Below are 14,657 nucleotides of genomic sequence, written 5' to 3'. Positions count from 1 at the left end.
GCAAGCTGTTGCCTTTTATTATATGTACATAGTGCCAATGTGTGTTTGTTTAAAATAACTATTTATATTTTCCACGGACACTATTCAAAGCTGAAAAAGTATTTGTCACTATTAAAGTTGTTGTGTTATGATTTTGTTCTGTAATGTTAATTGCCTGTTGTTGATGGCAATAAAGTAAACATTAAAAAAAAAATGGTTGTATTAATGTTTCTAAAAATTGCTTTTCTCTTGGGCACATGACTCAGCTATGCAGTGACCCTCCCCAGAGTTAATTCGTGAGTTTTTATGCACACATACACACACACTCACACACACACACACACACACACACACACACACACACACGTCTGAGATCTGGTTACTGGGTAACATCATCCACCCTGGTCATTGGTTCTCCTGAGCCCACGTAATGAAATACATTCTGAGTACCATCCGAGTCTGAACTGGGCAGGAAATCATTTCATGGTTCTTTGGTTTCATGGCCCAACTATGCGGTATTGATTACTCCATGTCTGCCTGCTATTGATTAACACTATTGATCCACACTGAGCAGCACCCTCACTGACAGTCATCTCCACACTACAGTATAGTGCACATACAAACCAAACTATGACATTGTACTGTACCTGATGTTGCTGTTTCAGTTTTTTGTAGGTTAGTTTAGTTCTAGGTTAGTTTAGTTATAGGGCAGTTTAGTTACAGGTTAGTTTAGTTATAGGTTAGTTATACTGTAGGTTAGTTGTAGGTTAGTTTAGTTCTAGGTTAGTTTAGTTCTAGGGCAGTTTAGTTATAGGGGAGTTATAGGTTATTAGTTTAGTTATAGGTTAGTTATACTGTAGGTTAGTTCTAGGTTAGTTTAGTTCTAGGTTAGTTCTAGGTTAGTTATACTGTAGGTTAGTTCAAACTTCTAGGTTAGGTTAGATTGTGGCAATCAGAGTTGCCAGATATATCATAACGATTATATGATACTGTTGTATTATTATTATTATTATTAGAGACTGTCTCTTTTGAAGATGCATTTTTAGGGTTTAGGCTTAACTTGTGTCCGGGAAACCAGCCCAAGAAGTTCCCTCACAGGAAAAATAAAGTTCCTGTATTGTATAGTTGTAATCATTACTTATTTTTTTTACAGTTACCTTTCTGGAGAAATAGAACATATTTTTCCCATATAAAAGGATTGGATACAGAGTGTGAGTTTGGAATGGTGGCGGTTGTATGGGTTTGGGGGCAAATAGGGTAAAGCACTGTGGGACACCTTATTAGGCATGCTCTTCCCTGGGGATGAAATAAGGACTGTGAAGGGATTGCAGGGTCCATTTTAGGTCAAGAGCGGATAAACAGCACCATATTCACCAGTGACAGCCGGTGATCACCATAAAAGAGACTGGATGTGGAGGGGAGAGGAGATGGGGAGGGGAGGGAGAAACGAGGAATACTGCATAATGGAGAGGCAGCTGCCTGTTGCCAGGTTTTCACGCTGTGGGTCAGATGCCATGTCTGAGAGAGAGAGAGAGAGAGAGAGAGAGTTGGAGCGAAAACATGGGGCACACAAGGGGAGAGAATGTGGATGAGAGAGGAAGAGAGGGATGAAAGAAAGAGAGAGTGATGATGTCGAGGATGAGAAAGTATTTGCAGGAGTTGGAGGAATAAATAGAGAGAGTACGAGTTACGAGGGGGGGGAGGAAGAGTGTAAGAGAGGGGAGAGAGAAAAGGGGTGAGAGATAGAGGGGGGAGCCGGAATGTGAGAGTGAAAGGGTGAGAGAGAGAGAGCGAGAGATAGAAAGAAAAAAGAGAGGGAGAGAAGAGAGAGCACATGCTGTGCCTCTGAGCGGAAATGAGATGCAGCAGTGTCGGACAGATTAAACGCCACACGGGTGACTTCACTCTCTCCATGACTCACTCCCGCGGACCTGTCAGAGAGAGGAGGGCCCGGGGGGGGGGGGGTGGGGGGGAGGGGGGGGGTCTGGGAGTTCACTGAGGCAGGCGTCCATATGGCCCCCGGGCACCAACAAGGCCAGAGTGACAAAAGAGCCCCCCCCTGCCCCCCCCTCCTCAACCCTTTCTGGGAATTCAGCAGGGTCCACTCCGGGTCGACCCTGTGGGGCCAATCGTTCAGTCCCAGGCCAAGCCGGCTCTGGAATGTTCTCCAACGTTCCACACATTACACATGTGGACACATCATAACTATTGCGCCCATAAATGGATACTTTACTACTGCATAAAATGTAGTAAAAGAAAAAAGAAAAGCTGGTTGTGTAAAAGCTTGTTGTGATAGTCCATATACTGTACGACAGTCTGGGACAGAGAGAGGAGGCTGTTATCAAAATGGTGTCACATTATTAGCTCTAACTCACTGTGAGTTCTCTGTAAACGTGTGTGACTTGGGCAAACAGAGAGGCCAAACCACCGCTCCTATGAACCCAACGCCCCCATTACCGCCACCACCACCACTACTACTACCCCCCCACCCCCCCACCCCCCTACGAAGAAAAAGGGTATTCATGTTGTCAGATTTTCCTCCGTTGATTTCTTCATTTAAGTCCAAAAGATTTCCCAAACATAAAAAGGAGATCTTTAGCTACGGGGAGGCTATAGGCTACAGGGGGCTGCCGGCATTCCGATTTTTATCACCGCCTCTTGAGATTTCTTTTGCTCCAAATCCTGGGAAACAATGTGAGCAGGTGCTAGGCAGGAGGGCAGTAAATCTGGCCTGTCGAATGAAGCCATTGCCTGGGCATTGTCCCGGCCCTCGCTGCTCCTACAGGGGGTGTGGGGGGCTGCACAGGGAGGTCTAAATCTCTCTGCGAGGGGGCACTCCACACATTTCACACATGTTCATCTTGGTTTGGCCCAGCTGCAGGGGCACAGGCTCCTCCATCCCACACACTTAACACACACGCACATACACACACACACACACGACACACTCCCTCTCCTACACAAACACACACACACACACACACACACACATCCACATCCACATCCACACACACACCGACACACTCCCTCTCACACACAAACACCCAACATACACACACACACACACACACACACACATCCGACACACTCCCTCTCACACACAAACACCCAACACACAGACAGCACGACTGCCTGAAGTGGATGCTAGCCAGCCGTGGCGTGAAACAGCACACGACACTAAGGCAAACATCAGCAAATGAAAGAGTCAAACAGGTGACGCTGGGAGGATGCTAGCAGGGTATATCATAGTAATAATATAGTATTTGTGTTACCATGTTTGATATCTGGCCAACAATTCCTTCTCCGGAGACACTCCTGGAATATATATTGCTGTTTTCTCCAGACGTTTCTCATAATTAAATCCATGTAGGCAGAGATTTAACCAACTGCAACCAAAATATATTAAACATTTTTGGGGGTGGGGCGGGGGGCGGGGGTTCAGCATTTGTTTGATTTTGTTAGTAGAGAATTGGCTGCTTCATCACAACATCACCACAGATATAGCAAGGACCTCCTTCAAGGTCCCCTCAGGGGCTGAGGAAAATTTCATTATTTGACCTATGATCCCATAAGAGATCAGGTGGCCAGGGCATTAGATTGGAATGCTACCTTTTGACTCCTTTAATTTTCTCAGTTTAAACCTTGGAATTGTTTTGACCCAAGTGTAGTCTAGTCTCCCCTATAAAGCACTGAGAGGCTAGAGCACATACCATCATATGGCACTGGGAGGTATATGTGTGTGTGTGTGTGTGTGTGTGTGTGTGTGTGTGTGTGTGTGTGTGTGTGTGTGTGTGTGTGTGTCTGTTGGGGGCAACAGTATTTATTTATAGAATGATCTCAGCTCACACACAGGGACATGAGATGAGTAACAACACAAATGTCTACCTCATCACCCAAGTGCACTCTGGGAAACCGGAACAGACAGCAACGCTAGGAGACGGAAAGAGAACTCTGAGATGAGACCGGCTGGTGATATCATATCACACTGAAATACCAATGATATCACTCCGCTTCCTCCGCTGAGAACAAAGTCATCATCACCGAGTCTGGTATCACTAAGATGTGAGGACCTGTGTGTGTGTGTGTGTATGTGTGTATGTGTGTATGTGTGTGTGTGTGAGAACAAAGATTAGGGGCTAGTTTTAGGAATGAATCAGAGGGTAGTGAATGAGGTGTGCCACCTGCGAACTGTGAGGCCCGAATCTCAAATCTCTCTTCTATCTCACCTTTCACATTTTTCTCTCCTCCCAACCAAGTCTAACCCTCACCCTCATCCTGTCTTCACAGTGAAAGGAGATTGCACTGTTCTCTAGGAGAGAGAGTGAGGGAGAGAGAGAGAGAGAGAGAGAGAGAGAGAGAGAGAGAGAGAGAGAGAGAGAGAGAGAGAGAGAGAGGGAGGGAGGTGATGAGCAGCTTACCTCTAAGAGGGATTAGCCTTATTAAAATGAAATATACTAGTCCTGAGTGACAGAGCAATGGTGGCGGAGGGGAGGGCTGCAGAGGGCCGGGCTACGTTGTGTCGGGCCACAGGATCTAAAGCACCGCCGGTCCTCTGTTCTCCCTCTCTCTCCATTCTTCACTTTCACCTCTCCTCTCTCCCTTTCTTCTCTTCCTCATCTTCTCCCTTAACCCCCCCCCCCCCCCTTCTTTCCTCTCCTCCTCCTCTCCCCCCTCTCATCACCCCACTCTTGAACACAGCTACCAGAGGAATCTGTCAGTAGTTTGTCAGAGATCCGCTCTGCAGGCTTCAGATGAGCTGCCAAGTACAGGGCCGGCCCGGCGGGAACAAAAGACCCCAAAAAACACATCAGAAAGCCCGGGACTTTGGTAAAATGTGATTAATAGCCTTCCTATTGAAGGACACCGCATGTATGGAATGTCTATCCAGGGTTGCTCTAAAAAGTTCCCAGCAATTACGTGGGCTTAGCTATCCCCCAAGCCTCCCCATGTTCATAACAATTACTTAGCCTGTATGGAACATACTAGCCTGAATCCACATAAGCCTCGCCGAACAATGAGCAGTGGCAGAGAGACAGCGTTGTAACAGGCTGTTTTCCTTTGTAATTAATACCTTTATGGTTTGTAGCATAATCCTCTGAAGAGAATAGAGTACAATGGGAACTGACCCTGGGCTGGAAGTGAAAGTTGTGTTTTGTTTTTCAGGGGGCCCTGGTTTTAGCGTGGTGAGTAGGTCGTTAGCTAAAGCACACAGTGATGCTCAGTTGAGGGGAGGGGGAGGGGGGTTGGGGGGGGGTCTGGTTTCACATGCAGGTGGCTGTCAAGGATGTTTACCCAAAATGAGCCATATCTCATCCTTCTCCGCCTCGCTCTCAAATTAGAAATGAACAAAAGTTCAGTTCAGTTCAGTCCGACAGACGGCCTGATATCAAGTGGCGACCGCGGCCCTGACTGACAAAACAGAGCCGTGGTTATTATGTCTACCCCAGCACTCCTCAGATGGGGTTTCACTCTGCTTCTTTCATTACGACACTGAGAAGCGCTACAGAGGAAGCATTAAAACACCAAAGTCAAAACGATGTCTTAAAAATAGAAGGGTGCTGAATATGTTAACAGGTACGTAACTCAAAGCAAAGCTATGAAGCTGTAACAAACTCTACTTTCCCCACACAAGAATATTATCAAACGTGAAATTAGAAACATCTTCAAAATCTCAATGAATAGTCTGCATGAGATGAAACTCCAATCTGGATGTCAACTGAAATAAGACCACAGAGACAAACATGTTTCCAGGGGGCAATCATTCCTGTGTCTGCCTCTATGTCCCCTGAAGCCCCATATAACCCTACCTGTTCATCACAGTCATAAACACATGTCATGAATACATGTTCTTCAAAATCATTATAATCTGAAAAGCCTCCTGGTTTTGTCTGGCCGCCTACACTCACAGTATCAAGGTGGTGTTTACCATGTCAATCACAGACAGACAGACAGACAGACAGGTGTTTATCATTTCAATGACAGACATGCATGCACACATGCATGAACGCGCACAAACACACACACACACGCACACACACACACGCACAGGTGTTTATCATTTCAATGACAGACATGCATGCACACATGCATGAACGCGCACAAACACACACACACACACACGCACAGGTGTTTATCATGTCAATGGAACTACTTGTAGACACTCAGCAGGTCTTCCAGAGCTGTCTTCTGGGAATGTCCCTAAAGCTGTGCACAGGGAGATTCCCACAACCTATAAAAGGCAATCCCCCAACCCCTATCTCCTGTGATAGGACCACTTCCCATACTGTACCTCCTGTGTTTTATAGCCTTGTTCCAACTGTTCCATAGCAAACACAGACATATCTAAACACCTGCAGAGCGCTACTCCCTAATTTACACTATCAAGCCAAACTGAGCTGAGCTGTACTGGGTTGAACTGGTTACATGTACACCATAGTGGTTGAAACAATGCTGGAAAGCAGAATGTGATAGGAAGACATCTGAGCCTGCACAGTATGGTTCGGGTCGGCCCTGGAGTGTGTAAAGCCCCGCCCCCTACTCATGACATTTCTGCTCTGTACTATTTTATTTTGTCACTATTGGTACTGCTACATTGTGTCCTGTCTGATTTGTCTCCCATAACTTGTCACTTGTCCAATTGTCTCACTTATGTCTTGTAACTATTGTCAATGTATTTACCTAGACTTATATTGCCTTATTTGAATTTGTGCTGCAATGTCAAGGAACCGAAGCCTAAGAATTTTACACTTGTGTAATGTGACGTAACAATACAACTTGAAACTTCTTAGGCAGACAGTCAGATTGTGAAAGCAACACTGATATAAACCAAGATCCAGTGATAACATGACTTATGTGAGTTACTGTATGTCATATTGGAGTGCTATGTGTGCTATAAAGATTGTCTACTAATGATGTGTGCTATAAAGATTGTCTACTAAACACTTCAAAGTGTACCGCAGACATAAGAAATCAGCATAAAAAAACATCAAAGCCACAGGGACTTGGCATTTCCAATGGAAGTTTGGTTCAACACATAACTACTATACCAGAGACTCATCTGAAATCTCAACTACTGGCCCTTGTTTTGGCAGCATGCGATTGGCTGAAACCCGACGGTACGAAATGGAATAACCAGGAAGATGCGGGAGCCACATGTGAAATATATACTTTAATATGACCATACATTTTCTCAAGATCAGTACAAAGTAATAATTCTGTTTAGCAATGCTTTCATCATGGGTTTCTTTTTCCAAGAAAGACAAGGACAAGAGGATTAACCGACTACGACGCGACACAGAAAGCGTACACACACCAACACTGATGTACAGTATGTGTGCACATATACAAGTGGACCAGGGGAGGCTGGTGGAGGTAAAACAGAATGAGAGGACGGGCTCATTGTAATGCATGGGACAGAATGGGGAATGGTATCAAACACATCATTCGTCATTCCGTTCCATGCATTACAATGAGCCCATCCTCCGATTTCTACGTCTACCAGCCTCCCCTGGTGTGGACGTAGGACAGACAGAGTTAGGGGGGGCTAGAGAAAGAGAAATATAGAATAGAGAGGAATGCATTGATAGAAAGATGTACTGTATATAGATGTAGGCAGCTCACATTGTACAAAGAGTGTGAGATGAGGTGATGGTTGACTAGCTTAGCCTCCTCTCTGGAAGGGCCTGCCAGATGGCTGACTGGCACCATGCTGGACCTCATTATAGCTGTCCCTCCGCATGCCTGCAGGAGGAAATTACTGCTAGACCAAGTATTCAATGATGACAGCACGACATCGTCCCGACTGGAAACTATTGCGAATTGCCTCAGGGACTGGCGAAGGCCGAATGATTTTCTATCTTCAGCATTTGTCGAAATTGAAGTGTGAACAATGTCTATTCTAATAGTCCATCAGTGTGTGCAGCTGCCACAAGGGGAAAACAACATGGGAACAACATTTAGAATAGTTTTCTGTACACATAAATACCAATAACCAAGGCAGGTGAGAAATATACTTGTTTATGTCAGTAAAGCTTTTGACCATGCAACGTTCAGTACCTTTTTAAACACAAATATGAACATAGCTCAGACCACCGGCGACTTAACAGGTGCCGAATATGTACAAAATATAACAAAAATAACAATCTCTCCTTCTGCAACAACATAATTTCTATCTTATATATTTTACAGCTAAAGTTGTACCATTAGTCCAGCACATTTAAGATGTGTACAGGTAGCATGAAGCGAGAGAAAAGTAACAATTTGTTTTTCTGAGACTGTTACTAGAAGTCAATACTACAAGGTAAATGAGAGCATTTAAATATGCCTGTATGGAAATATAAGCTGTAAAAAATAATATACTCCGAAATACATTTATATGTACATATATATGTTAAATACTGATCATTCTGAATCCCTGGATTGCTGAAAACTTGCGTGACTATGTAGGCAGCAGATTTCTCGTACTCGCTGAAGCCCTCCACGCTGTGTGACGTCAACTGCTGTTTGGCAGTTACGCCTGGCGTCTCTCCCGTATTTGGCTTTTGCCTTTTACGACAGGTGATTACGGCTCGTCAACAACATGTGGGAGATTGGGGGAGTGGGGGGGGGGAGATGTACGAAAATAGACAAACGGTCTGAATGCATATTCATTCACTCGAATATGACACGACATGAAATGTTCTCTCTTTTTGCTTGCTTTAAAAAGGTGATATATGTTCACTGTTACTGTACTTGTGTGTTTGTGTATGTGTATGTGTGTGTGTGTGTGTGTGTGAGCGTGAGCGTCCGCATGAGTGTTTGAATGATAGGGCCTGTGTGTCTATCCCAGACTCCCTCTGCCCATGTCCCATCCAGCAGGGCCCAGAAGCAACATCCCCGGCTCCCAGGAGAAGGAGGGCTCAGTGGGCTAGCTAGCTGACTGGTGGCTCCCCTCCCTGGGTCAGTCCATGGCCAGCTTACTGCACGTACCTTAATGCCATCTACACTAAAGCCTGCCTCATAAGTGCATTGTTGTACATCATAAATGTTTCGTACCTCAATAGAAAAGCTCTCCCCTGCCTTAAAGTTCCACCTTCACACAATTAAGGCACCTTTTACACCCCTCGGGGTCAATGGGTTCTTCTAATAAGAAGAGAAGCAACAGCAACAACATCAACAACAACAACAACAACAACAAACACAGAACCAGATGAGAACAACACATAGAAACGTAAAAAAAAAAAAAAAAACATCACGGAATGTCTATGGGTAGGAACAAGGTGCTAAAACGACACAGACAAGAAACACCACAAGTGCCTCTTCACACAGTTCTGACACACTGAGTCCTGCAGGAGAGCACAGCCACATGCACACCACCACGGTGTCATCACAAAGTCACAACTGAAAAAAACGCTCCAGACCATTTTTGAGCCTCGCGAGCTCCACCTTCACCCCCCGCCCCCCCCCTCCGCACAACCGAGCCTCTGTCTTTGTGTGTCAGATTCAGTAGCCGACATTGAGCTTGTTCTTGTTCAGCTCTCTCTCCAGGTTACCGATGAGCGTGTCGATGCTCTCCTGCAGGTCCCTCAGGTTCACCCTGTTGCTCAGCACGGGGCTAATGTCCTGGATCTTCATGTAGGCCTGGTACGTGTGACCCCGGGGGAGGAGGTGGTCCCGCTGGGGCGGGGGGGGCAGGATGTGCTCACACACACTCTCCTCAGACGGCTGGCCCCCACTGGAGCCGTCGCTCTCCTCCTCCTCCGCCGCATCTCTCTCCTCCTCCTCCTCCACCTCCACCTCCACCGGTCCCTCCATCCCCTCTTCGCTTAGAGAGGGGGGGGGCTCGTGTTTGGCTGTGGCCGGTGCCTCCTTTCCCCTACCCTCCCCTTTCTCCTGTCCTCCCTCCTCCTCTTTCTCCTGTCCTCCCTCCTCCTCTTTCTCCTGTCCTCCCTCCTCTCCCGTCGTCGTGGTGGTCTCCTCTCCCCCCTCCCCTGTCTCGTGTCCTCCCTGGCCCCTCTCCTCTCCCCCCTCCTGTCCCTCCTCGGTGACGTCCATGTCCTCCGAGGCCACGTCATCGTAGTCGGCCTCGTCGCGGGGGAGAGGGGAGGGGAAGTAGCTCTCTCCGCAGCCGCTCCAGTCCCCGGCGTAGCGGTTGCTGGGGCTGTCCAAGCGGCCTGGTCGGGGCCGCAGCACACCGGCCATCTCTGCATCGCTCAAGTTCAGCACCTGGGGGCGCTCTTTCCTCCGGCGCAGGGGTGGTGCTGCGGGCAGGGCAGCTGGGGCCGGGGCGGGGGGCAAGGGCTTGCCATATGGGTCTACCACTGGAGGGAGGGAGGGAGAGAGAAAGGGGGGGGGGGGGGGGGCAGGGAGAGAGAGAAAGAGGGGTTAGAGGGAGGGTCTTCAGTGCCATAGACCTTGGGTGTCTACCGAACCTGATCTGGGTCAAATAGTATTTGAAATCCTTTTTGAAATTGTTTACTTGAGTGCCATATTTTTTTTTTTTCCCCTTTTTAGTTTTTTTTACACTTTTGGGACTATTCCATTGCTTGCCAGGAAAACTCAACCAAGCACAGCTAAGTATTTGAAATGATTCCATGTACTATTTGAATCCGGGTCTGTTGTCTTCTGGCACCATGTTAGCTCCCGAGGCCCTGGTGTACGGTACACCATAGTACATGCTCGTTACCATGGCATCGCAGGTGCCAATCAATCATGTCTTACAAAGACTCAACAATTCAAAACACAAAGCTGCATACACACCAGAAGAGGCAGAAATCTGAAATCCCCCCGCCCCCCCAAAAAAAATAATCTGAATTCTACCTCCACTGGTACACACACACACACACACACACACACACACACACACACACACACACACACACACACACACACACACACGGTCCTCTGGGAGTTAACGTGATGACCAAAATGTGGGAGTTCAGACATTAACCCATGCCATGCCGCATAGACACATGCCAAATCCACTCCAACACACTCAACACTACTACTGCTGCTGCTGCTGCTCTTTCACTCCCATAGCTTAGTAACACAGTCCTCAAAGGCACCTCAGACACTGTACCCTCTAATCACTAATGGACTACTAGTCAACACAAGGCTCTTCTCTGGGGGGACAGGGGGAGGGTGTGTGGTAGGGCTAGGAGGGAGGGAGGGAGGGTGGTGGTCTCTGGCTATGGAGAACAACACTGAGCACGCCAACACAACCACTACAGCCCAGTTACCTGTCCTCCTCTCTCTCTCTCACTGTCTTTGTGTGTGTACCTACACTCCCCGACATGGCTAGCTGCCTCCTACTGGGACTGGGAGTGGCGGAAAACAAAACAACAAACAACAACAAACATTTCAGAGGTCAATGACTACAGCAACAAACAGAAAAAGCATGTTTCACACTTTGAACATGTATTTGAGAAAACATAGAGCACAACCCCCATGGTAGAAGCTACTTTTATCACATGAGCGTTCAATTCCATTGAATCATTCGAGATATTGAGCTTGTGCTTTACAGTACGTATAGTAGAAAGCTCCATGGGAAGGGAAGGACCTTGGACTACCCTCCACCTCACATTCCTGTGGCGCCTTAGTGGGAGGAGGAGAGGGAAGTCCTCGCCTGCCACGCCCTTGCTGGGGACACAGAGATGTCCCTGGCCAGTTTAACACCCTCCCTCCTTCCACACCCTCCTCCTCCTCCTCCTCCAACTCCTTCTTCTGCTCTTCACCCACCCTGCCATTGCGTGATCTCTCCCTGACCACCTGCCACACACACACACACACACACACACACACACACACACACACACACGCACACACATGCACAAACATAAACCACATACATTCCCTGTGCCAAAATAAAAATCAGCACGCACCACGGCCAAGGAGTCAAACAGACTCACTTTCGCACACAACGCCTCCTTATGAAATTCTGCAAATACCAAGGCCTGGTAGTCACGTAGACAAACACACATTACACACACTACACATTACACACACACACACACGCACGCCCGCACGCACGCACACACACACACACCCTTATAGAAAACATAGCATGTACTGTACAGTGTTCTCACAGTCTCTTAGCCAAACACACACTTCAAGGACTAAGAGCAACATTGCAGTGGAAGGTGGGGTCCCGGTGGGTGAAGAGGCAGGCTGAAAATATCCTCTAAACGGTTGTGAAACGCTGGGGTGAAGCTGTGAGGGCTAAGGGCCTGAGGTTAGGACAGGAATGTCTTTAATTATAGAGCGGCCGTATTCCAGTGTGAGCTGAGGAAGTGGACATAGAGGGAGAGGGAGGAGGGGTGTCAACATTGGGCTGCGTACACTCGCCAGGACTCGGAGATTCCAGCTTGGTCAAGGTTAGAGTTACCCGGAAAAAACACTCTGTTAGCCAGGGGGCGGTACGTGTGTGTCCCCCTCGGCCCGGGCGGTGAGGGCGGGTACGAGAGGGTCAAGTTTTAACACACGAGGCCATGTGTTTACAAGCAGGAAGGATGGGGTTAATTCTGGAGTGCAGGGAAGCGAATAAAGATCAGTTACTTGCATGTCGACACTCGGGATTCCGATCTCAAACCAAGCACCACGCGGCTAAATGCAGTTGTTGACGTGGCCTGGGGTGGTCCAGTGATCTAGCACCGCAGTGTCTACAGTGCACACATTATAGCTGTGTCAGCATGGGTTCGAACCCGGGCCCATGCCCTGCTGACTTGTCCTCTCTTCTCCTTACTTTCCTGTCCTTATCTTCACTATCTCTATCCAATAAAATGAAAATATGAACAACCGTTAAGTGCAGCTGTTTGAGCGAGGATGAGGAGACTCGAGAGGAGACAAGCGACTATGCTCTATGCCCTTCCTCCTCTTCCTCCTCAGATGTTGGAACAACGACGTCAGCCAGAGACATCAGTCGAGGGCAACAGGCTTTGTCGTTCAAACCCCACCGCACCACGGCAACCCTAAACCCTACACTCATAACCCAGTTGTCATATCATATCATATCCCTACTGGACAACATCTACAATCTACTATCTATCTCACTGATCAAAGCGAGAGAACAGCAGAGCGCAGAGCACACAATGACCCCAGCTGTTGGTGGTGGTGGTGGGGGAGGAGGGGTGAGGGGTGGGGCGGGGGGGAACAGTTGGACACAGAGAGACAAATGAGCAGCGTGATAGCCCAGTTGGTACAGGGTGGCTCTGACTGGACGGTGATTTATCCAAACACACCGCCTCAGAGCCTGGGCCTTACAGAGAGGGGCTCCACTCCGCTAAGCTCTGCTGGTCATGATGAAGCACTCTGCGGAGCGGCCGGGTCTGTGACAGGACAGATGGCGGTGGATATCTGCTGTGTGTGTGTGTGTGTGTGCCAGCCCGGCCCAGCCAGCCTAAACCCTCAGAGATCAAAAGGCCCACATCTCTCTTTAAAGGGCATGTTTGGGCCCCAGTCTCTTTCACGGGTATGTTAAGAACAGAACCGCAGAGCTGGCAGTCATTTGGCAAACAGGCCTTCAGGGAAAGGAGGAATGGGCATGACCGGTTTTGGGTTTGGGTATTTATAAAACAATAAAAAAAAGTTTGTTGGGGAATTTGTATTTATGCAGTTCTTTATTAAGTTATTGGTTCACAATGTTTCTACTGTAGTTCAAGGACTTTGATAGTTTTGATGCTTCTAGTTTAAAATGCCTATCCAATGTATACCCAAAGTACATTGAAAGCTGTTCTTGAATCATTTGGAGTAAACGCATGGGGTTGGTCTACTTTTGAAGGTAACACTTTGAAGTTTGTTCTCCAACAGTAAGAATGACTAAGTGGTACTGGCATTGAGAAATACAAGTTCGAACACACAGAAGTTGTTTTCCATTTTCTTCCTAAATATTATTTTTGCAATGTAAACAAACCGTTGTTGTCGGCATGTTAGCGATCGGTAGTCAACTAGAAGGCTTCCTTGGTGAGTTTGATCAAATGTGTCAATGTAGTGTGTTTGTTGGTGGTCTGACAGCGTTGTCGATTGTGCCTGCTGTTTTGATTGTATCTTGAGATGGATTATTTTGGCTCGAAGCACAAGAATCATAGCTTTGAGAGGATGTAACGCATGACTACCTATGTAAACATAGGAACATAGGAAGCATGCACAGGGGAAGACAATTAGCATATGGCGCTAGGGCCTGCCAGCAGGCCCTCGGATGGTTAAGAGGCTACAGATACACGCATTGCACCGGAAGGGTTACCTGGCTAGGGGGTAGGGCTATTACTTTAAGCGTTTCTACAGGGCGGAGGGTTACCTGGCCACAGCTGCAGCAGGTAGTGCAGCACCTCGATGTGCTTTTTGAAGTGCAGGGCGCTGGCCAGCTCCTCGGAGTCGATGAAGACACGGTTGCTGTGGCAGGAAGCCTCCTGGCGCTGACTCAGCAGGACGGGGCCAAAACACACTGCCAGGTTCTGACAGGTCATCTTATTCACCTCGTGGTGCGACGCCACCAGCTTCAAGTGGTCCAGAAGCTTCCGCAGGGACACCTGCCGCGCGCGGGGGCACAGAGAGCAGAGCATTCTGGGGTCAGACTCTGGGACCGTTATAGGGCTGACCATGCTATGAACCAGGGGAGGCTGGTGGAGGCAGAGACGGGTGTTTTAATGACTTTCCTCATTCCGTTCCATGCATTACACAATGAGCCCGTCCTCTGATTTCTCCCT

The 14,657-nt window shown here is 47.8% G+C and overlaps 1 protein-coding gene across 1 annotated transcript in view; it reads right to left on the bottom strand.

Moving 5' to 3' along the window:
* Nucleotides 1–9,459: 9,459 nt before the first annotated feature.
* The window catches only part of syde2 (synapse defective 1, Rho GTPase, homolog 2 (C. elegans)), a gene marked incomplete at its 3' end in the record, with an annotated part of 42,410 nt that continues 37,212 nt past the window's right edge, over nucleotides 9,460–14,657 (bottom strand). Inside the window, exons 6-8 of the mRNA XM_080528317.1 lie at nucleotides 14,249–14,480; nucleotides 9,982–10,277; nucleotides 9,460–9,879 (exon numbers count right to left, since the gene is read on the bottom strand). Coding sequence (XP_080384443.1) covers nucleotides 9,460–9,879; nucleotides 9,982–10,277; nucleotides 14,249–14,480 — 948 coding nt within the window. The remainder of the gene's footprint in view (nucleotides 9,880–9,981; nucleotides 10,278–14,248; nucleotides 14,481–14,657) is intronic.

Source organism: Nansenia antarctica (genome assembly GCF_963989245.1).
Source record: "Nansenia antarctica genome assembly, chromosome: 1".
Lineage (NCBI taxonomy): Eukaryota > Metazoa > Chordata > Actinopteri > Argentiniformes > Microstomatidae > Nansenia > Nansenia antarctica.
The sequence above is the reverse complement of the archived record's forward strand: the minus strand, read 5'-3'. Positions and strand labels throughout refer to the sequence as shown.